The following is a 24,007-nucleotide window of genomic DNA, read 5'->3' on the forward strand; positions in this document are numbered from 1 at the left end:
CTTTTCCCTGTTCCTGTAGTTGGGATGTGACCCTGATGCTGGCACAGCTCGGGGCAAGCAGCAGCCAGGAGCTGTGGGACTGGCCAGGAGCTGGCTTGCTGGTGGGCACACACCCCAGTGATAAGCTTAGCAAGTGTGCATGGATCTGTAAATTTATCTCTACCTATCTCTCTCTCATGCAGCCCTAGTAATAGAGGAAGAGCAAACAGCCAAGCAAGAGGTCTGGACTGCGACAGCCTGTCTGAGAGGAGCAGGGTGCCGCTGGTGGGCACCCTGTGGCCCTGGGCACCGCAAGGCATGCTTAAACAGAGCCCTCGCCTCCAAAACTGGGTTTCTTAGCTTATATTTTACAGCAGTACCGTCACACCCCACTGTACAGAGACCTGGAGCTGCAGGAGCTCTGGGAGTGGAGCCTGCCCCATCCCAGCATCCCACTGGCAGAATCCCATGGGCAGCATCCCAGTGTCTCCCAGTCTGGGGCAGGTGGAGTGGGAGCTGCCTCCAGTTCCTACCACCCCTTTGGCTTGCACAGGGAATCCTGGCTCTCCTGCCTCTCCCAAGAGTCCCTGATGGCTGGGCAAAAGAGAGAAAGGGAAGCATTTCCCCTCTGCTATTGCTGCAAGGCTGAAGCACAGCTCCTCTCGGGAGAGCTGTTTTCCAGCTGCGGTTGTTCTTCTAACTATGGTGAGCTTCTGCTATGCCTAAAAGCCAAACTGGCTCTGGGACATGCTGCCATCATGGTTCTGCACAGGCAAAGGACAGGCTACAGGCAGCAGTTTAACCCTTGGCCACCAAGAGGAATGAGCTGGGTCTAGAGGAGAACTAGGGCACTAGGTTTAGCCTTTGGCTTTCAAAGCAGCAGGATTAAATAAACTCTGCCTAACAGCGAAGTCCTGGGGAAGCTGGACGTGCAGTGGCAAAGAGGAGGAGGTGGCGGCGAGTGCCGCGTGGCAGGGTGGGCACCAGCGCTCCCGGATCAGCTGATGAACGGTGCTGAGCGGTCGTTCGTCACCGTTGGCTTCAGCTGGACGTTGGCAAAGGGGTTTCTGCAGAGAAAGAGGAAGGCAGAATTTAGCAGGAGGGATGGTGGCAGCGGGGCCTGCGAGGACAGGGCACCAGCAGAGCGAGTGGCAACCCAGTAAGACCCCCAAAAAGCTTTTGCAGTAGAGTCAAGGAGGTTCTGCTTGATGTAGATGCTGCACTGGGTACCCCTTGAGCCTGAGTGGGGCTGGTGGCAAGCCTGGAGTGACCAGCCCCATCCCCTCTACCTGCCCAGGTGTTTGGGAAGGTGTTAAGCTTGAACTGCTTGGCCCTGTGGAGCCATTGGGCTGAGTTGCCCCCTACTTCTCTCTGCTAAAGCCATGGTAGATGTGGGAGATAAGCTGGCAAGGGCTGCTGCAGACAGGATGTGTTCTCTCACCCTGCTTTCCAGCAGGGCTAAAGCTGGGGCTGCAAAGGGGCATTGTGGCTGGAGAAGCGGCTCCAGTCCCCTTCCAGGCTGGGCTTGAGCCATTCCCACACAGGGGAGCACCTTGAGATGACCTGGCTTTGCACTACACTACACTGCCATAGGCAGCAGTGGGGGGTGGGGCACCCCAAAATCGTGCATTGTTACACTATGGGGGAGCAGGGGGTTTCGGCTCCCTGTGCCCAGTTTGCCGTAGGACATGTGGAGACCCCTGGCCAAGAGCACAGCTGGCAGCTCTGTGCAGGGTGTTTGTAGAAGCCTTAGAAGCAGCTAAGTACCCAAACTACATCCACAGCCCAGCTCCCAGCAGACCAGCCTAGTAAGCAGCTGGGTTGATCTGGGCTTTTACCTACCTGGGGTGTCCCCAGTGCTGTCCCCCTGCCACCAGCACTCACCAGCTTTAGCAGCACAGTGTGTGGCCAGCCCACTGTGGCACACTGTCTGAAAATGTTCAGCCCTGGTACACTCAGGTCCTGCGGCTAGGACAGAGGCTGCTGCACTGGGTCCTGTGACAGGGGAAGCACCCTGAGCTGACCTGAAGAGGTCCACTCTGTCCCATCCTGGCAGGAGGTAAGTCCCAGGGGGAATTCAGGTTGCCATGGGGGTACCCATCAGCTGCTTGCGGGTGCAAATCACCGTGGGCAGCCTGGAGCCGTCGGCTTCAAGCCTGCACCAGGCAAAGTGATCAAGGGAAATACAGAGCACCCCTGCAGCATCCCCAGCCCTCCCTAGGGAGCTGCACAATCCCTCTCCTGTCCCCAACAGGACAGTGGCTCTGTGCCCGCAACAACAAGGCCTGCTCAGCCCCTATCACTGCCACAGACCCACACACTGGGTCCCCTGGGCCAGGGTACCAGCAGGTCGCTGTCATGTGGCAGAGCCCTACCCACATCTCTGTCTGGGGATGATAAAGGGTCAGCAATACAAAAATGACCCTGGGGTTAAGCCATGTTAGGAACAGCCATGGTTAGTGGCTACCTCCCCACATGGACCCCAGCAGCTTGGGGAACATCCCCAAGCATCTCCCACAGGACAGCAGGAAGAAACTAGGTTCCCCCAGCCCCCTGGGAAGGACACACACTACCACCCTCAGCCCCTCCGCCCTGCAATCCCTTACCTCTCAAAGTGTGCTTTTGCTTTCCTCAAAAATATAAATGCCTTTTGCTTAAAACCAGGGTAATTAATTTCCCACCTAATTAATGCAGATTCTTAGATCACTCCCCCCCCCCCCCCCCCCCCCCCCCCCCCCCCTTCCCCGGATGCCAAAAGAGATTCTCAGGACTGGAGGGAGAGGAAAGGTTGCTTTGATGAGTCACTGGGGGGGTTATTATTTAACTATTTTTGTTCTGGCAGAGAAGAGCCACTGGGGCAGGAGGCTGCAGAGCTCCAGCAGCCACAGGGAAAACCAGCTCACGGAGCAAAGAAAAACAGGGAAGGGTCTCTCCGGGGCTCTGCAATGCCAGCGAGGGGGTTCTTGGCTTCTGGGGAAACTCCTCCACCCCTGCCCTGGGGCCACGGCCAGCACCAGGAGGCTCCCGAGATGTGTCTACAAGCAAAAGAAGCTGCTCAAAAAACTTGACATTAGTGTGGATCAGCCCTGTCCCCCAGGAGAGGGCTGAGGACTAGGCACTGATGGGACAGCAGACGCTGGAGACCTACAACCAAAGAGGTTGGTTATGGGGAGCAGAGAAGCAGCAGGAGCAGCAGCTCAGCGCCTGCAGAAAGCGTGGCCCCAGAGAGCTGCCCAGCATGGTGGCGGCGGAGCAAGGAGCCGTGCAGCTGCAGCGCGTTCAGCCTGGCAGCTCCCGCCACCAGCACAGGGACAAGCAACGACCGAGGGAGGGGACACACTCGGCTGGGTGCAGGGGGTGGTGAAGCAGAGCGGTGGCACTGTTCCCGCACAGCCCCGCAGCTGGCACCCGCTGCCCAGCACCAGCACACCCAGGGCTCGGCCCCCCCGAGACCATCAACTTACTAACTACGGGCAGGGGCAGCTCAAAACCTGGCCACTTCAACATCGGGGCTGCAAGGGAAAGAGAAGGCAGGTTGGAGGAGGACACTGGGACACGCTCCGGCCCCTTGCTGGGAACAGAAGGTGTTGGTTAAGGTGAGGAACCAGGCTAGGAGCCGGCGGCCGCCCCGGCGCAAGACGCCCTGCACACAGAGCCTCGGGGCAGAGGAAACAGCAGGAAAAAGTAGGAAAAGGAGGAAGAGTTGTGTTTATCGAGTTGCTGGTGCTGCCCGACGGCTCCCTGCGAGGAGGGGAAGGAAGGGCACGGCCAGCCAGCAGCCACCTGCGCAGCACAGGCCAGACACGGCGGGGGCTACGGAAGGGAGGGGGGGTGGCTTCCTTCCCCCCACCCCAGCCCAGCCATCGCTGCTTTCCCACCGCCGCCGTGCTGGGAAAGCGCAGCCGCAGCCTGGGCATGCAGCGAGAGGCAGCATCCCCTCAGGACGCGGACGGATCTGCCCCTTAAACACCTTTAGCTGCTCCCGCTCAGCAAAGCTGTTTAAAGCCCGGGGGGGGGAGGGGAGCAGGGGGTCCCCCCACAGCCACGTGATGCCAAGGGGATGGAGAATGGAAAAACAAATTAAAAAAAACCAAAAACAAAACCGGCATGGCAATGGGCGATGCAGGCAGGGATGGGCAGCACGCAGGCATGGCAGCCGAAAAAGACACCGAGGCCCAGCTCAATGCAATAAATAAAACTTTTATTCAAACAATAACTCAATACAGGGCACATTTCTCTCTGGCTTTAAAAAAAAAAAATATATAAGAAAAAGAAAAAGTTTTTTTTTCAGCACTTTACAATCTCCATACAGGCTTTGCTAGGCTGGGGTTTTCTGTCCTTCCCCCCCACCTCCCCCCCCCCCTTTCCCCTCTAACATTCAACCATTCAGCATGAAATATCCTGGGTTAAAAATTGTTAGCAAAATTCAGACATGGATGCAGGAGGGTCTGGTTACAAGGGGCCCGTAGGCGAGTGTATAAAACAAACTCATCCGTGGGTGTGTCTGCATTGCCAGCACTGTCCCAGTGAACAGGCAACGTGAGAGAGAGGTCTTAAAAATCACATCAGAAAAAGAAAGCGTGAACAGCTTTGCAGTGGAGACAGTCACAGGCACTGAGGGGCTGCAGCCAGGTGTGGCTAGGGGAGCAGAACCCCGCAGTGCCAGGGTAAGAGATCCCTGGGTGCTGCCAAGCCCCCCTGACGCAGCTCAGGGGCTGCCTCACTCAAACCCCATTTTAGGGATGCGAGGCACATCCTCAGATGGCTCCGCACCAGCCCTCAGCGCTAACATGAGGTAACAATACCTTGCTACAAAAAAAATAAAATATATATAGAGAGATATTTATAAAACAACCAGGAGTAACCCTCCCGGGGGGGCTGCCCAGCTGCACCCCACGGCCAGCGAGGGAACCCAGCCAAGAAGCAGCCCTTTCCCCGGGGAGGGAGCTCACCGCCATCCACTTCTCCCAGAGCCACCGCAGTGGGTGGTGGGATGGAAGCGGATCAGGCTGAGGGGCAGGCCAGGGGCTGCAGCCTCCCGTGGCAATGGCATCGCGGGCACGGGCACCCCGGATGCTCAGTAACAGTACGGACACCAGAGGCCATGCATATTGTGTTCCGGTCTGGGAGGTTTTTGTCCAGGCTCGTGCGAGGCCCCAAGAGGAGGGATGGGTAGTGCATCGCTAATGTTCACACAGGAGTACAAAACCAGGGTCCCACTACAGTGTCAACTGCATCCAGGCTGCTTCAAAGTGAGCACAGACCGAGTGGCAGTTTCTGCTCTGAAAAGGCTTCAGAAACAAGGGCACTGTGAACACCGGGGAGGGGTGGAGAAGCACCAGTGGTTTTCCTTGAAGATCACAAGAGTTTAAAAATCCCAAAGAAGTCGAGAAAGAGGAAATGGAGGAGAAAGGGGAAGGAAAAGAAAAGAAAAAAGAAAATAGAAAAAAGGGAGGAAAGAAGCAGAAAGCTCTTCCAAGCAGCAAGGGGCCGCCGCTAGCCAAGGTGTCCTCACACCGTTGATACCAAACTGCCACTGCCGCTGCAGAACAAAGCAGAGGAGACTGCCAGAGGGGCCAGGACTGCCGGCACGCACCGCGACGCAGCTCCATGCCCAGGAGCCCAGCTCCCCGGCATGGCACCACCAGCTCAACCCCTGCCCATCACTGATTGGCTCACAGCTTGTGTCTGTGGGTCTGAGGTTTAGCCCTGAGAGTGAGATGAGGCAGCTCCAAAGCAGAGGGGATGGAGATGGAGCTGCCAGGTGGGAGAATACACCGGGTAAAGATCTCAAGGGTGCACACTCTGTGGCCTCATTGCCTGGGTGCAAGCCCCAGGGGGAATGCTGGAGAGAGACAACTCTCTCTGAAGTAGCACACAGGGTGTGAGGTCAGGGTGGTCCCAGGAGCTGCCCTCCTCAGGAGGTGCTGGGTCACTCCATGCTCACCAGAACCTGCGCTGTGTCCTCCACCACACAGCCCCATCCCAGCCACTGCCTGTCCCCTGGGGAGCCCACTCAGGGGACCCCATGGCTTCTCCCAGAGTCAACATCAACAGCTCACTTTCAGGAACACAACAGGAAGGTGAAGCCTTACCTGCTGACTGACCTTGTCCCGTAATCATCAAGACCCTGTGGAGAGGAAGGGAGGAAGCATGGTGAGGGGTGAGTGCCATAGGCTCCAGGTGCCACTGGAGGGTCACATGAACAGACCAAAGTGCATTGGGACCCAGGGATGCCAAGGCCAAGAGCCAATGCATTTGGAGAGGAAAGGGAGTTATGGAGATGATTTGAATGGGATTTAGACATGAGATTTGCACCACTCTTTGGAGCAGAACTTTATCTGGCAAGGCAAGGGAAAGTAACTGCTGGGAGAGCCCTGGTCTGCTCTGTCCAGCCCCACTGTGGTGGAGCTCCAGCTACTTTCCAGATGCAAGACACTCAAAAAGAGATTGAACAAGTCTGGGAGACATTGGTGAAATGTTCTGTGGAGAGAGGTGTTTGTATTCACTCCCACCAGAAATCCACAGGAGTTTGGATCATTTTCACCTTCAGCCAGTACTGAATAGCCTTCGCAGTGTGGAAGGACTGCACTGGTCTGAGGAGCACATGGAGACCAAGCTTAGAGGATGTCTCTTGAGGACATTGCTCCTCAGGTCTGCCCTGGGATATGGCCATGGAGCAGCTATGCTTTCCATGGGACTGCTCCAGAAAGGAGCAGGAACGTTAGTCCCTGAGCTGGTGATCCACTAGGGATCACAGGCATGTTCCCACCATCCCAGGAACACTCAGTCACCTGCCAAAAGGCTGAAGGCTGCATGGCCACCTCTCCCCCTCCTTATCCCCTCCCCACACCTGTGATCCAGGGATGCCAACATGGCTCATCCCACCAGTTGTTCTGGTGGGGAAGCCTCACCATGCCAATGGCTCTTGGGTTAAGCTGATCTCATCCACACATGCAACCTTCCTAATATATTAATCAAGAAGCCCTGAACTAATTTTGGAACCCTGCTAAGGGTCTGCCATAGCCCTACAGACTCACCCCAGTGTCCCCTCACTGGACCATCCCCTGCTTGAATTGGCATGTGCCAGAGAAAATGCTTCCAGCTGCCTGTGAACAGCCTGTTTCTGGTGGGAGGCTCCCATGGAATCAGCAAGTGTTGTCCTTCGGGGGTTTGCGGTGCTGTTTTGTGCCATTTGCTCCCTGTACCTTGCCCAGGTGAGCCAAACTGGCCTGTCCTTCCCATCCTCCACTGATGTCCTCTCTGCCTCCCTAACATTCCTGTCGTCCTGCCCCAAGAGAGATGCTCAGTAGGAGATGAGACCCTGGGCAAGGCACGTGGGTCACCAGGCAAAACCTGCCCATAAATCCCAAAGGAAACATTGCTTGGGTTTGGACTTACAGCTGTTGACCTAGTGTAAGGCTTGTAGTGAGCGGAGGGAGGTTGGCAGAGGCCACTGGAATAGTCTTTAATTGCACAACCATAGGGCATTAGGTAGTCCTACAAATAACGAACACAGGTTGGAGAGCAGCCCTCCTTCCCCTGCAGGTGCTCTACACCACACCAAGAAGATGCTTTCAACACATTCCATCCTTCTGCTGTAAAACCACAGGTGGGACAGATGCTGCCCATGTCACTGTGCCAGGCTCCAGCAGGGATTAATGCCCAGGACTTTGCTCAAGCATCTCCCATTTATAAATCCCCCCTGAAGTGAAAGAAACTCTTGTAGGCTCACCTGGGAGAAGGCAGGCACGGCCACACTGTATGGCCTCTGCTTGAAGGTGTTGACACCTTGTGCTGGGAAAGCTTGGGAACCCATGCCATAGTCAGGTGGTGGGATGGAGATGTCATCTTTGTCCAGTAAGTTGCCAGTGCTGCTGCTCTTCCCTTGCTGCAGGCTGGGCAGGGAAGATCCAAAGCAGTGCCATTAGCACCAGCCCATTCTAGCTTGAGACCCCCAGGCTGCCAATCCACCCATGGCAGGGGACCCCAGGTTGTTCCTAACGATGCGCATGGTGTCTGGGGGAAGCAGAATATTCCCATCCCACGGCCATGAGCTAACCCTGGGAGGGGCACAGGGACCCACCCAGCATGGCACCCATTTGAAGTTCCTACCCTGTGTGGACCCTCTCGCTACCATCACTGTCGAGGACTCGGGTGTAGGAGAAAGGAAACCAGCCCCTCCTGAAAGACAAAGGCAAGAGATGAAGCCAAACCCATGGTTATCCACGGAGGACGCAGGGGAGGCTGCACTGCTTCACCAGCACGGCCACAAGACTCACATTTTTGTTTTCTCACTCTCTCCATAGTGCCAGCCATCCCTGGCTTCTGGTACCAGCAGTGTGATAAGGTCACCTTCCTTGAAGCTCAGGAGGGTGCTGTTATCTCCAGCAGCATGAGAGAAAATGGCCTGCACCCTCGTCCTGCCGTTCCTCTCGAGCCCTGCAGCCATGGAGCTGGAGCGTGGCAGCGTCTTGTTTTCAGCTAGTGGGAGACAGAGACCAACAAGTGCCCCAAGTCCTTGATGCATCCAAGTCCTTGACAGTCTGGCATGACCAGAGGCACGACATATCTGCCAGAACACATCCCTAACCTTCCTTATTTTACCCAAGGTGCCTACAAACCCATCGCCTCTAGTCAGGCCACTGCTCCTGGCATCACCCACCAACCGCTGCAAAGAAAGCAATGAGCTTCCTCAAGATTTTCCTCCTGGCAATGCTGTTTGTGAGCCACCCAGCCAAAACCTCACAGCAGAGCCTAGCTCCACTCATTTCCCAACCTCAGATCCAGAGGCATGAGCAGCACTGAACACCAGAGAGATGCTGTTTATCACTGCCCCATCAGCATCTCAATGACACTGTTCAGCACAGCTGGCATCATGGCACAGCTGGCATCATGGCAGCCCAGCAGCCTGCAGAGTGAAGGACGGAGCCTCACCTGATGCGTAGCTGTTTTTCGGCTGCACGTTTTTGCGCACTGGGAGTGTGTTGGAGTAAGAGTCACTCAGCTGCTTCTGAGGCTGGGGAGGAGATAAAGATTTGGGCTGTGCTGGCTTCATCTCAGACCAGTGGTTGTACCCGTCACTGTCTGGGCCTGAGACTCCATTCATCACTGGCATGGCCTCCTGTGCCGACATGCGCTAGGGAGAGAGGAGAGGAGGGGGGAAGATGGAGAATGTCTTCATTAGGGCACCCCAGTGCAGCTCCTGCAGCAGGACACAGCTCCGGGGAAGGGGGTTCACAGCACACCAGAGCTTCAGCCTGTTGGATTTAGTTCCCCACCAGAGACAAAGTGAGCTGCAGCGAGCACTGGCATCACCCCTATGGTTTTTCTACTGCTCCAAGCTGCCTCTCACTCAAGAAACACCCCCTGAGCTCTACTGCTCAGCTTGTGCCCTCGTGTCATGGGGGAGACCTTTTTCTGAAGGGCCTTTCATCCCAGGGGTCACTCCAAACACCTTCTGCTATGGTTATTGGGGTACCTCAGTTCAGACCCACAGCTCCGGGATGAGCCTGACTGGGATCAGCCTGGTTAGATGAGTCCAGCTCAAGGGTTCCCCAAAAACTTCTCAGGGAGCCCCTACAGCCCCTGCCCCTCCAGATCACAGCAACCCAGGCAGGATGGGACAGGCTGCCCATCCCCATACCAGGCTCCTTCCCACATGCCAGGGCGGTGCATGCACAGAGCTGCCCATCCCTTCACATCAATGACAGTCCAAGAAAAGGCAACTTGCTGAGGACAACGGTGACACTGGCCCGGGCTCGTCCCTCCAGCTTTGCTCGGAAGGGGAGGACAACTTCCACCACACAGATACTTACTCCTACAAAAGGTGCAAGCTCCGGGGGGACAGGGAGAGGTTTGGCACCAGGGATGGGGTCAGAGATGATGAGGTTGGATTTGGATGTAGACAGAGGGCTAGGCATGATGGTGCCATTGCTGCTGGCAGCCATCTGCTGCATCAGCTGTATAGCGCGGTCCGGGATCTTGTTGGGATCCGAGCAAGACTGCTGCCACAGTGGCAGCTTCTGCGTCAGCATTTCCTTTCCCTGCAACAGAGGAAAATAAGGCATGAGGACAAAGGAATGTGGGAAGACCCCTTCAGCTCTGAACTCCTCCCTGGGCAGTGCTGTGTGGACTCAAAGCTGGCCTGATCCTGGCCACAAGATTGATTGGCTCCTCTGTGCCTGGCACAGGTGAGATAAAACACAGGAGCTTGCTACTTCCAGGCTCTGACAAGTAGCTGAGCCAGAAAGGTGTCATGAAAAGTGGAAGGGAGAGAAGGAAGAGGTCATTAATCTTCCAGATTATTCTGAGGTATCCTGTGTGGGGCAGCTTCAGTAGCAAAGAGGTTGAAGGAAGCTGGGCAGAGAACCAGTCTCAGTGAGAACCAAGCAGAGAAAAGCAAATCTGACCAAAGGCTTGGCCACAGGACATGCTGCGCAGTCACACTCCGTGCTGTTGCCCAGGTCCTCAGGGATGAGCTTTATGCTTAGAGCTGCTCAGCCCTGATAGCTCTGGCCCTACCACCCTGCAACTAGACCCTGCTATTCCCAGCCCACGGGCAGGACACCAGCAGCCACCCACAGCTGTGCTCTGAGCATGGGGAGGGGGAGTAAGAGACAGAGCTGAACTTGCCCTTATTCAGCTGACACAGCCAAGAATGAGTATTCCACCATGTGACACTGAGGCAGATGTTCCAAAACACCTGATGTTGTTTCCCAGTCAAGCACTATGCAGACCCCAGCCACCTGCCTAAACATTTCCTTGGGAAGCATGGCATGAGGAGCTGCAAAAAAGCAGCACTGGTGAGCCTGCTGGCTAGCTTGCCCAGTAGCTAGCTCACCCGAGGCTCGCCCCACAGCAGAGGGTGAGCCAACACCTGTGCACAGCTTTGCAACCAGTCTCACCTGGAGACATCTCAGTTCCCATGCATTAAAACTCCCTCTAAAGCCAATTTCAAAGTCCTAAAACATTTCCCCACTACCAGCCACCTCGACACCCAGACCACGGCTGCTGCCAGCATCCTCCAGGAGGGTGTTTTTAGCTGGCACAGCCCACGCTGGATGCCAGGCTGGTGCAGGGCCAGACACCCACATGTCATATACACCCACCATGCCCTGGACAAGTGGCCTGAAGAGCTGCAAAAATCACCCTCCATGCACTGCTGCAAGTCTTTGGATACACTGTGCCACAGCCATGTTGTGAGTGCCAGCACCCTCGTGCCTGCTGATTCCCTATTCCTGGGGGGATGTCTTTTTTCCCTCCTGCTCTGCAGGAGGAGTTCACATATGCCCAGCATTGATCCAGTCTGCAGCACAGCATTGACTAATCTGAGCTCCTTCTCCTGCTCCCCAGTGCCAAGCACGGTGGTGACAGATGGGTGCTGTGAGCGATGGGGGGTGGCGGTGGGAAACAACCAGAACGAGAGCAGGAGGCTGCAGGAGCAGCTCCGGCATTCCCAACCCTCATCCTGATGGATTCCGCTCTGGGCCGGCACTGGGGGATGCCGCTCCCCAGGCTGGCTGGCAGCAGCTCCAGCCCCTGGCACAGAAGATGAGATCTGCCTGGGAATGGGCAAGAAGGGGTTTGGAGCAGCAGCTTCATCTGTGGTTTAATCCCACCTCTCTTGGCAACCTGTGTCGGTGCCTCACCACCTTCCTTCTCTCTAGTCTCAACCTGCCTCTTAGTTGCAAACCATCACTCCTTGTCCCACTGCAACAGGCCCTGCTACAAAGTCTGTCCCCATCTTTCCTACTGGCCCCTTGAAGTACTGAAAGGCCACAAGAAGGTCTCCCATACCTTAACAAGGTAAATTCCCCCTGCTCTGCTCTGTAAGCCACAGGGGCTGTACCAGCTGTGACTTCCAGGGTGCCCACCTGCTCTGTAGCAAGCAGCTGGTGACAAGAGCATGCATCCACCTGGCAACAGGGCAGGGGGACCCGCAGCCCAGTGGCTTCAACTCACCTTGGCATGGTAGGTGATAGCGCTCTTTGCCACTGCACACTGTTTCTCTACCAGGAAGCAGAATCGTCTCCTCTCTTCTGTGAGAGCTGTCTTGTAGCCATCAGAGACGTAGTTTTCCAGCTCACCTTGCTTGTTGCTGATGGCTTCAATGTACTAGAACAGAAAAAGGAGTAGAGAAGTGGCTGCCTCGGTCCCTTTGCCCACCAAATGCAAGGGGACACTGCAGCATCCTCTAAGAGAGGGGTCAGCAGTGTAGCTGTGGGGCTGGCGAGGGGGTGGCAGACAGGGTGCCCTCAGGGCCACCCCCCCAGCACAGGACAGGCACACATGAGCCTGCACAGTACCTCCACCCCACCCTCACTCATTGGAGGCCCCCACACAAGGCGCTGACTCAGCGCGTGGGCTGGGAGCAGCGCGGGCGGCAGGACGAGCTGTACCGCGAGCAGCCTCCCTCTCACCAAACGGGCACCGCTGGCAGGGCCCAGGGAGCCGGCCCCGACCGCCCAGGCCTGCCAACAGCCCCCGCAGCCCCCAATCATCCCTCTCAGGCACTGTGAAGCTAGAACACCTCCAGCACCTCCTCGTTGCTGACTTGCTCCTTGCTGCCCACCGGTGCCTACAAGGATGGGCAGGGCTGTGCTGCCAAGGGCTGTGGTGGGACAGCACATGAACTTCATCACACACAACCATCAAGTCCAACCACTCTCTAACTCTACCGAGTCTGGGGCTAGCCCATGTCTCTCAGCACATCACTGCCTCTTTGAAATGCCTTCAGGGATGGGGCCTGGATGTGTTCCTGCACGACCTGCACTATATTCTATGGTCCTGCTCTGGCAGGGACTCTAAGCAGAGGTCCCTTTCAACCCCTAACATGCTGTGATCAGCAACATCCAAACTATTAGCTCTCAGTTTGCAATTGCCAGACAGCTGTGTGATAAGTGGTGCAGGGGATGTGGGGACAGTGTGGCACATTGGCACAGGACCTCCCTGCTGGGCACAAGCATCAAGGGGGCTGCCAGGGTGGCCAACCTTTGATGTTTCACCCCAGGGCTGTGCCAACACCAGGGCCCTTCTCAATGCCAGGCAGAGACATCACAGACAGCAACATGAAGTTGTTCTGCTGGCACGGGCTCCTACCTGTATGACTTCTGCCAGCACGGCAGAAACTTTGCGAATGCTGTACAGGGCATGGAAATGGCACACAGGGCTAGGATGGGGGCACCCAGCTGCTCAGGCTGCCAGATGTGGTACATGGAAGGGTTTCAGAGCAATGCCCAGGACTGCAGGGCTGCTGCTCAGCCACATAGTCAGCACACGGAACACATGAGATGTCCCCCGCTGCCAACACAGCCATGGTCCCTTGATCCTCTTGAGGTGGCCCTAGCTACATTGCACGGAGCTCCCACCCTTGATGTTGCACTGGGAGAGCAGCCACGAAGCTTTTGAGGACCATCTCTCTCACCCATCACTGTTCTGCTCTGTGACAGCTCCTTGCCACCGGCTCTGTCTTGGGACAGCAGCTGAAAAGCCACAACCAACCATGCAGCCCAGGTACTCCTAAACCTGTTTCAGAAGGTCTGAGCTTCCTTGAGAAGGGAATTAAAAACTGGAAATTCAGGGCCTAAAGCAGCTTTACTTCTTGCTTCATGTTTAACAGTTATTTTTAGCATGCTACAATATTTATTAGCAGACATAAAATGGAACAAACCTCAACAAAAGCAGCAAGATTAAGTGACATCCCAGACTTCAAAGAAGGCTTATTTCAGAGCTGGAACTCCTACTGTTCCCATCCTGCTCAGAGCATCCTCCCTCAAGAACAAACCCTGTGCAGGTTTTGGATCTCCCCACTTGCACCAACATGAGTTGGGGGAAAGGAGGTCAAGGAGAAACCAGTGAAAACCCAGTCTGCAACCAACTACCTAATTTCAGGGAGAATTATTTTTCCCTCAGATGAGAAAATCCAGCACAAATGCCTGCATTTAGGAACAGAAATAAATGAAGGGAACCGAGCTGATGCCACGGGGCACAGAAGCAGAAATAATGGAGGCATCTGTATCACCTCCAAGTGAAGCTGCAGGGACAGCTGAGCCAGACTGGGCTAGAGAAGAGGGCACTGGGAAAGCCATCAGCAGGCAGAAGGGCACTGGGAAGAGGCGGCAGCAGCAGCCCCAGGCACGTGTGGGCGAGCAGGAGCAGGCGGCCGTGGGAGGACGCTCGGCACTGGCAGGGAACACATCGCTCCCCGGAGTGGGCTCAGGGCAGCCGCCTCCTCCCGGGTATTATTAGCCCCGGGAACAACACAGGGACACAGCCCAGGGGCGTCAGCCTGGCAGCAGTGGTGGGCAGATGAGATGAAAGGTTGTCCCAGCCTGCAGAGTCACTGGCTCTCCCAGACGCTGGCGTCCCAACCTCTCCGATGCAGCACTTGGGACAGAGACTCTGTCACCACACCACAGGTAGCAACACCTGGGACAGACCAAGCTCCACTGTTCCCCAATCCCTGCACCACAGGCAGCTACTGAAAGTGTCTCCTTCCCTTCTCTCCTGAGGGAAGCAGTGGGATGAGCCCTGTTTCTGGAAAGAAAAAGCCCTGACAGCACCCAAAATAGCAGGAGCACACCCCAAACTCATCCTGCTTCGTTTACTAGCTGGGCCATCAAGAACGAGGTGATGAGGAGTGAAACGAGTCCACACTGCCAGCTCTTTTAGTTCAGTAGCACCAGGACCATCCCCACCACCACCCTGGTTTCCCCCGGTCAGACAGAGCCATGCTCCAGGTACAGCGCATGGGCAGGACCCAGCTCCAGTCCCCAGCACACCACAACGAGGAGGGGGAAATTCTTCCTTCCCTGAGCCAGGTCAGATTTTTAAATCACAATTGAAACACACAACTTCAAGCCTTATTTTACATCCCTGATTCCCATCTCCTTCCTCAGGTACAGTGGTAATTATTTTGCTGAAGGCAGGCTCGCCTTCATGGCTGCAGCCTGTTGGAACATGTCGGTTTGCAAGCAGAGAAGCCTGTGCTCTAAATTTAGTATTCTCAGCACTTTATATACTTTATGTAAATATGCCTGACGTGCCATTGATTTATTCACAGCCTTGATTTCTTTCTTTCTTTTCATATATATATATTTTTTTTTAACAGGTTTTTACATGACTAAATGGCCAGCAACACTTCTTGCTCGCTAGAGAGAGTTTGGGGTTAGGATTTGCTCAAAATGACAACTGGGCTTTCAAGTGAGGGCACAGGAAGACAATTTAAACACAAACCCTGTGTGAATGTGACAGATGCACAGGGAAAAGGAACATGCAAAGCACGATGTTAAGATCTCACTACTCTATGCCAAGGAGAAGTGTTGGCTTTGATTGCTGAGCAGTGCTTTACCTGTGGGCCAGGTGCTCGTCAGGCTCACAGCTGCTGCTCACAGCTCCTCTGCCCAGGGATGGGGGGGGATCCTGCTTCTACTCCCCACATCTTGAACCCCAGCCAAATGCATTTTCTGGATTGGCACTACCTGATAACTGGCTTAAGGGTCATAGGAAGGTGCCTCTGTGCTGGTCTCTGCATGCTTGGGCTCCACAGCTCAGCAACATCCTCTCCAAAGACCATACCAACAAGCACAAACTGCCCAAGCACTGCATTTCAAATGCAAACCTTGATTTAGGCTGTCAGCTTCAAATTCAGATTTTTAAGCATCTTCTAAAAAAAATTCTCAGTTTAAAGAAGGGAAAAAAAAACCCCAACAAACAACTATTTGCAACTGGAGCACTCAGAGGGGCAGGGAGTTGGCCAGGGTGGTGCTCGTGGTGGCCACAGCCATGCTGAGAGCCAGAGCACACTCTGGAGCCACCCAACAACTCCAGAAACCTTTTCTGGGTTTCTAGGTTGGAGAGGCCTCAAATAACTCCCCCATCCCCCCCACCTCTGAACACATCCACTTCCAATTCACCAGGAGCTGCTGACCTAATTAGCAATATCAGCACGCGGCAGCGCTGGGCGCAGCCGGCCCAAGGGCTTGGGTTAAGATGCTGCCACGGCTCAGTGCCAGGAGCCAGAAGAGATTGGGCTCCTGCCTGGCCCAGGAAAGCAGTGATCCTGGGGAGGGAGAGTCTGGTCCCTGCATCCCTAGCTGCCCCAGGGGTGGTGGCTCAGCCAGAGACATCCCCCCTGCCCCGTTCAACCCCTCCTGGCTGCCTGATGCTTGGTAGTTGAGTGATGCTGGAGCAAAGCTTGGCCATGCAGGGTCCAGCTAAAACTGGGTAATCTGCAGAAGCCACAGCAAGTTACCCCAAAGGGTCAGACAGTAAACGAGGAACAAGAAAACATGAAAGAAGAAACAAGGTGCTGCAAAATCCCCAGCTCAAACAGTCAATGACAGCCCTGGCACGGGGCACACAAAAGCCCTGCTGCTTACACTAACATCTTCCCTGTGCCACTCCAAAGCTGACAGCTGGAGGTGTGTGAAGATGAAAGAACAGCCAAGAAATGTCAAGACCTGAGCACTTTTCAAATGCATGCTACTGTCAGTGCAGTTATTGTAGGTGAAACAGCAACATCATTACTGAACTTCAGTCAAGCCTTTAATAACCAACCATCCTTCACGGATAAAAATTAGTTCAAACTGTTCTATCCAAGTCAAGAGCGTGCAAACCGCTACAAAAAATGAGCCAAGGGCAATGCTAATCACTACTGCACTGAGCATGACTGAAGAAAACATCATTGCAGACCTTTATCAGGCATAAGATATGTTTGCCAGCGCCAGTAACAGAGCAAAGGACCAGTTCCGGGAACAAGAGAGATTCAAGAACAGGTAAAAGCCTTCCTGGGGCCTCCACCTGATCACTGTGGGCACAGTGATGAGTTCTAAGACAAGAAAACCAGCAATACCACAGGGGAGCATGTGGTGCACATGCTTCTAGCTGGCATCAGGAGTAGTGCATACCAAGGAGGGAATGATGCCTCAAACAGGGGAAAAGAAAGGACTTAGAGCTGTGCCAGATTGATGCAGTAGGCATCATACCTGTAAGGAATGAACACCAAGAGAAGGGAGGATTTATTTAGTGAACCACAAGGGAGAATGATTAGAAAGTAATGGGATAAAATAAGAATGAAGTTAGGCTGATTAGCAGAGGAAGAGCATCTAAGCTGTTGAATAGACTCAAGGAATAAATGCTGAAACCCTACCACAGCACATAGCCAAACCAAGGGAAAAATAAAGCAGCCTGGGGATTCTCAGTCCTCATGGCTCCTGGGGAAGGGGACAGTTTTTGCTCATTCCCAGAATTTACTCCTTGTGTGGAAGCTGGTGAACCCTGGAGGTGACTCAGGGAAGATGCCATCCTCGCCCATCTATCTCCAACCTTCATCACTGACCAAGTGTGTTACAGATGGAAGAGAAGGTTGGTTTGTTTAGCCAGAGTGACGCTGTATTCAAGCCCTAGCATGTGAGCAGCTCTTCTCAGCAGAACAAGGCCAGGAGGGAGATCAGGGCTTGAAAATGAGCCTGAGGTGGTCCAACATCTCTTGTAATAAGGGAAACAAAGCAACAGACCAAACTCTCTTCTGCATTAGAAAACATCTGTGTGTGTCACCATGGGATCTGAAACTTGGCACTGCCTTTTGCAAGGACAAAGCACCCAGAAAGCCATGGCATCCCCTACTGCTGCTGTTGGATGGCTTCTGTGCACCTGCCACACGGCCACCCCAAAGCTCTGTACCCCTCCCATGGAGAAGACAACCTCCCTCTGTCCTGCACAAGCACCAGCATCTCCAGCCAAGAAGATCTTCCAGTGCTGGCACCCACTGTGCTGCCCACCAGCCTCCTCCGCTCCACCACCCTGCAGCCAGACGCCTCCTCCGGACGCTGCCGAGCTGATGGTTATCAAAGGTGAAATCATTCCCAGAGCAGCAGATCCCAGGGAACCACAGCCCTGAGCCGAGGCTGCCAGCCTTCCCTTCCTCCCCTGAGCAGGGCTGTCTCCCCATGTTACATTGCCTGTCTCACACATCTGCTCACTGGGGCATCAGCCTCATCCCTCTCACTGCTCCTCTAAGGCAGCATCCACGCACACATGGGAGATTACATAAAGGGTACAGAGCAAACAGCAGGCAACTGCCTCCTGCAGCCAGCTCTGCGGGGGCTTCACAATCAGCTGCTTAAAATGCTCTCCCTCATTACAGGGACACCTCAGCTCAATGGCTCAGCTCATGAGCTTTGGTACCAAAGTGCTCAGCAGGTGAGGCCCTGATCCCCACAGGCATGGGGATCAAGGGATGAGCTTTCCAGAAGAGGTGTTTGAGGCAGCCCAGAGGAAATGAATGACAAAATGCTTTGGGTTGGAAGGTACCTTTAAAGGTCATCCAGTCCATCACCCCTGCAGTGAGCAGGGAGATCTCCAACTAGAGCAGGTTGCTCAGAACCTTGTCCACCTGACCTGGAATGTTTCCAGGGATGGAGCATCTACCACACCTCTCTGGGCCAGTATTTCACCACCCTCACTGCAAACAATTTCAATGGAGAATAAAATTCCCTCTTTTAGTTTCAAACCATCACTCCTTGTCCTGCCACAACAGGCCCTGCTAAAAGGTCTGGCCCTATCTTTCTTATAATATCTTGTAGTTTGGTATCAGAACGCTCAGACATGGCCCTGACCTGCACAGGCATGGGGACCAAGGGACCAGCTTTCCACAAATCAATGCTTCCACTGAACACAGTCCAGAGCCGAAGCTCAAGACTTTATTCTGCACATTTGCAGCAGCTGCTTATAGATTTGTGGAGCCATTTTCAGGAAACCACACTTTGTGCTGGAGCCTGAAGCTCAGCCAGGGTGGGAGGGATGCTGCCAGCCAGCCACTATGGCTGAGCCAACCCACCCTGGCCACAGTCACAGCAAGGAGAAGACCGAGACTTTCCTCCTCCTGGTGCTGTCTCTTTCACAAGATACCCACAGACACAAAGTCTGAAGAAGCTGCTTCAGCACATGGCTCTTGCAACATCATGCCTGGAGAGAAGAGAGTCCAGTACCTTGCCAGAGCAAGGTGTGCCAAAACCTCACCAACACCCAAAGCCTCTGCAGACACTCAGGGCTACAGCCCCACAGTAAGACTTGCCAATGTCACCAGCACATGAGTTTACAGCTGGTGGAGAAAACAGAGGCAAAAATACTACAGGGGATGAGCTCTCTGGTAAGGTCCTGAGACATGAGCAGATAATGCCACCAAGTCACACAGGCACTCAGGTGGGGATCCCTCAGTCTCAACCTGCCCAGGGCAAGGAGGACACATGCATGCTGCCTATATGTTGATCATCACTCCATCCCAGACCTATCAGAGAATCTTAGAATTACGTTGTTTGGAAAAGACCTCTAAGCTCCTCAAGTCCAACCAGTGACCCACCACCACCACGCCACTAAACCATGTCCCAAAGAGCCATGTCTATACCTTTTTGAACACCTCCAGGGACTGTGACTCCATCTCCCATGAAGCATTTTCCCTCCCTGCACCTGCTGGGTTTGGACACCCAGCCTAACTCAGCTTAAAGCACACCAAAACCTGGAGTCACCTGCAGCCACCAAGCTTTTACATAATTCTTCCCTATTTGACTTTTACATAAGCTCTTGTAACCTGGTTTGTGCAATCTCCTTGTCAGTTAGAGCTTCTTGACCTACACCTAAAATTATTTCTCCTGGTGGGAATATCAAAATGAGGTTTCAATTACCAAAAAAAAAAAAGAGAAATCCTACCCACCCCACCAGGTTATTTGGCACAGTGGTGTTTAATACTTAAAACATTCCCAGAGGAGCAGGTGGAGGTGCGGACAGCAGAAGACACAGGAGCTGAGCCCAGCCTCCTCAGCCTGATTCTGGTTGGGAACAGGGAGCTCACAGGGTTGGGAGAAGCAGGGAGCTCCCTCAGCCCACTTGGGGTTACTGGGGTGGCTGCTGGCCAGCAGAGGCACACAAAGGCCCTTTCCCCAGGTCAGTCACAGCTCTTCACCACACCCAGCCGGCTTCAGCTTGGCTCTTTAGGATGAATTACAGTCGGCTTCATCTCAGCCCAGTGGAGAAATCCAATTGTTCACAGCACTAATATGATTTGATAAATAGTTGGAACCAACATAACTTCATTGTTGGGCTGCTGATTCAATCAAGGTCCTAAACTCATCGTGACCTTGATTTCATAGCTTGATCACAACCAGCGTTTAATGCAATTACAGCGGTTTCGCTTCCTTGGTGATTGTTTAATCTTAATATTGTTTTCATTCTTCTTCATACAGACGTGCAGTGAATGGAATTGGTTTATTCTCCTGGTTTTCAACACAGGTTGAAAAAACCCCTCAGTGACTACATAAGGAAGATGAGACATCTGAGGCAGTTAGCTGGCCCAGCTTTCATTCCTTGTGTGTAACAAAAGCTCTGGGCTGATTCATAAGGAATAAAAAGCCTGGCTTTATTGTGACTTTCAGCAGCAACAACCCACAACCACGGCATCTCCCTTGACCATGACAAAGTTCTGGAGATGGAAAAATCATTCCTGCAGCCTCACTGCACTTGCAGCTGTTTTTAAGCTACGTGAGTTGTCTTCACTGCAAACCACAAAGGTGTTTTAAATCCTCCCCCATTTGAATCCTGCAATGCCTGTCCTCACCTATTAAACTCCACAAAACAAGCACAAGAGACAGTGGCCAGATGATGTGGGACTTGCAGACAAGCCTGGATCAGTTCTCTCCATGCTGATGCAGCTCAGGAAAAGCATCCCGCAAGTGCTCATGAGTATTGTCCCACTGCCTTCTCCTGAGCAGACCACAGCTTCCATGTTCCCAAAGCTACTGCTCACCAGTGACAGTTCTGTGCAGTGCTGGCTGAATATCAGCATTTATTTCTGCTTTATAAGGGGGGAATCTGAACTGAAAAATCCCAAGTGAGACGTTTGGGCTGCTCTGCAGGGCTTTGTTCAACCTATCATGGAGCCTGAGCCATGCTGGTACCCTACAGCAGGTGAGGGCTGTCCTCTGCCACACCAGAGCCTGAGCATCCCCAAATCTCCTCTCTCCTCTGCAGATGAAGCTAGGGAAAGTGTCCTAGAGCTCCCCAAAGGAGGACAGCAAAGCCTTTCCCACCACACTCATCTCACCCACCATCGTGGCGGCAGGTGATGACAACATGGTCATTCCACAAGGAGTGAACAGGCAGAAAGGAGCAGTTCTGCTTCCCTTGGCATTAAGTATGAAGAGAAATGATGACAGAGCACCAGACCTCGGGTGCTGACTGCTGCAGTAGCTTAAGTGGATGAGTCTTCAAGAGAAGAGTAAGATGTTACTGCTTTATTGAAGAGATGACTGATGCAGCTACCAGGACATTTCCATCGACAGCAGCTTCTCCCATTAAGCAATCTGCAGCAAGCCCATTAGAAGAGCTCTCTCCAGTTGTTGTCTGGTCTGAGGTCCCCAGGCACCAGCCTGATGAAGTCTTCAGCTTCCCGCAAGCACCATGAGGTACCTCCAAGGAGGCTGTTGGAGGTTTTTACAAGCTGGCCGCAGGGGTGGCCCTGGGCCAGCTCAACAAACTGAAGCATCAGCTCCCCAGGGTGAAGTGTGTGCTTCTCCTACCCAGTTGAGAAAGACTTTTGTGGAGCAAAGCCCTCACAATGCAACATCAGCAACTCTGCAGATGCTCCTGGTTCAGTAAGCCTGGTTTGGCTACACCCTCTCCTTGGGCTGGTACCAACACCTGTGCAGCTCTTGGCTGGACCAACCCTTCCAGCAATCCCCAAGCTCTCTGATGTCCAAGCAAAGGGATGAACAGCATCAATGATGGCCCAAACCAGACTTTTTTTCTGTAGAAAAGAAATACCAGCACTGCAGCCAGGGGAGAACAGAAGGGAAAGTGCCCTTTTGGCTGAATTCAGCAATTTAAGTTTGTGTTTTGATCTGGGAGGGGTGGAGGGTGGAAATGAGAAGCAGCAGTTGAGGAGTCTCATAGCTCTTTAAGCCCAAAAGCCATCAGAAGGCTTTTTGAGAGATAAGCACTTCCTAAATACTTACTGCTGAAAGATTAACCGAATGAAAGGCTTGATCCTGTCTCCCGGCCCAGAGCAGCCCTGCTAACAGGACTATGCCATCCCTGCCACATCACAGCAGGAAGATCAAGCCGTCGCTCCTCTGCCAGCTATATAAAGCCCATTGCTGGGATGAATTTTTCCCTCCTCCAACTCCCAGTGTGGGATGGGGATCCTTGCACAGCAGTAGCCTGGAGGGATTCATCAGGAGAGGACAGGCTCTGGCAGCAGCTTCCTTCTGTTGTCACTATCAGCAGCTTTTGCAGGTGGGGAATAACCAAGGTCTGATCTCCAGGCTGTCCCACGCCGAGGCTTGTTGCCTAACAGCCTTTCTCGCTCAGCAGGAATTTCAGAGCAAGGGTTTGTGGGGACACTGCTGCTCAGAAGTAGTTTAAGCTGCTCAGCTCTCAAGAACATGCCAGCTCCCACCTGGGCGGGCAGGACAGCCGCTTCTGGTGGGCATCAGCACCTTCCCCAACGCTCCAGACATCTGTGCCCCCTGCAAGCAGCTGCACACCGATGACTATGGGTGCATTTTTTCCCCTTCAGTGCTTATTCTGATTCACACCACAAAGGGAGTGACTGACTTCCCAAATTTTAGTGCAATTACAAATGTCACTTCCCCAGCACAACCTTCACAGTAGCTCTCTGCCAATTACTTGAAATGCCACCCTGTACACAGCCCTGGTGAGGGAAGTGCCACCAACGTTCAGATCCCCTTCAGCAGACACCCATCATTCTGACACGTTACCAGCCTGTGGCACCCAGTAACAGATCCTGGTCCCAACACAAAGCATATGTTCATGCATCAGAGACAAGACATGGTAATTCCTGGCTTCAGGGTTCATCTTCCCCTTTTCAAGGTGCTACTCACATTGCAATCATTCACCAGCCTTAGCTCAAGTAGCACCAGGAGGACTTTCAGCCAGAGCAGTTTGCAGGCAGGTGTATCAATTGTTTGTTAAAGTTTGCCATGTTCAGCTGTGCTCTGGGCAAAGCCTGAGCCAAAGGTCACAGACTTCAGAAGACAGAACCATAGAATTGTTTTGGTTGGAAAAGACCTCTAAGATCATCAGGTCCAGCCATCAACCTAAGACCACCACAGCATTAAACCATGTCCCCACGTGCCATGTCTACAAGTTTTGTGAACATGTCCAGGGACAGTGACTCCACCTGGGCAGCCTGTTCCAAGGCCTGACCACACCTTCCATAAAGAAATTTTTCCTAATATCCAACCAAAATCTCCTCTGGTACAATTTCCTCTCATTCTATCACTTGATACTACAGAGAAGAGACCAACCTCACCTCACTACAAAGATGTAAACATACCAGCAACCTGAGCACTGCAGGCCCTCAGCACATCTCCAGCTCAGCCAGGGATGCGCTCTGGATGCTCTTCTGAACCATCCCAGCCCCAAATCCCTGCCTGCAGAGAACCCCAACGCCTCAACCTCTGAAACACGCCCACCCCACACCCAGACAGGTGCTGCGAGAGACCCCAGCCCCGTGCAGCCTTGATTAGCAAGCGGTGCGTGGGTTGGCAGGGGAGCCCACACCACGATCACACTGCGCTGATTCACCGCAGCCGCCCCCAGCCCGCGCTGCCACCCCAGCGGGCTGGGGGAAGGGGCACCCCAGCAACAGGCACAGCAAATATTGAAGTGAAACACCATCCAGAGGGAGATGGATCTGGCACAACACAAATTAATGATCTTTTTGGGTTCATTCATTGAGCAACGAAGGAAAAAGCAGCAAGGAGCAGCCGATGGAGCAGGGTTAGTCATGGCCCGGCGCAACATCTGCCAAGCCCACAGCCTCCCCGCTCTGCACCGTCCTCCCCCGAGGTGGCCATGAGACCAGGCTGCTCCCATCACTGGCTGTCACCCCCTCCCTATCCACACCTCCCACACCCCACCACGCTCTCCCCACTAGTGCTGTTTGCCTGCTCCTCCGCAGAACGCGGCCAGCCCTTATCTCAGCGCTCGCAAGAGCCAGGCCACCCCT

At 53.9% G+C, this 24,007-nt stretch overlaps 1 protein-coding gene across 8 annotated transcripts in view; it reads right to left on the reverse strand.

Annotated features, from left to right (window-relative positions):
- Positions 1-631: 631 nt before the first annotated feature.
- Positions 632-24,007, reverse strand: part of BAIAP2 (BAR/IMD domain containing adaptor protein 2) — a 48,378-nt gene continuing 25,002 nt past the window's right edge. The window contains exons 7-16 of one of the 8 annotated variants that reach the window (XM_054170466.1): positions 11,944-12,096; positions 9,798-10,025; positions 8,917-9,118; positions 8,262-8,463; positions 8,095-8,163; positions 7,715-7,877; positions 7,381-7,479; positions 6,075-6,109; positions 3,444-3,491; positions 635-1,046 (exon numbers count right to left, since the gene is read on the reverse strand). In XM_054170466.1, coding sequence (XP_054026441.1) covers positions 3,464-3,491; positions 6,075-6,109; positions 7,381-7,479; positions 7,715-7,877; positions 8,095-8,163; positions 8,262-8,463; positions 8,917-9,118; positions 9,798-10,025; positions 11,944-12,096 — 1,179 coding nt within the window. In that variant the 3' untranslated portion in view covers positions 635-1,046; positions 3,444-3,463. Of the gene's footprint in view, positions 1,047-3,443; positions 3,492-4,342; positions 5,522-6,074; positions 6,110-7,380; positions 7,480-7,714; positions 7,878-8,094; positions 8,164-8,261; positions 8,464-8,916; positions 9,119-9,797; positions 10,026-11,943; positions 12,097-24,007 lie in introns of those variants that run through there. The other 7 variants (XM_054170467.1, XM_054170463.1, XM_054170468.1 and 4 more) reach the window with 7 other exon arrangements.

This window comes from Dryobates pubescens, chromosome 20 (genome assembly GCF_014839835.1).
Source record: "Dryobates pubescens isolate bDryPub1 chromosome 20, bDryPub1.pri, whole genome shotgun sequence".
In the NCBI taxonomy this organism is placed as follows: Eukaryota; Metazoa; Chordata; class Aves; order Piciformes; family Picidae; genus Dryobates; species Dryobates pubescens.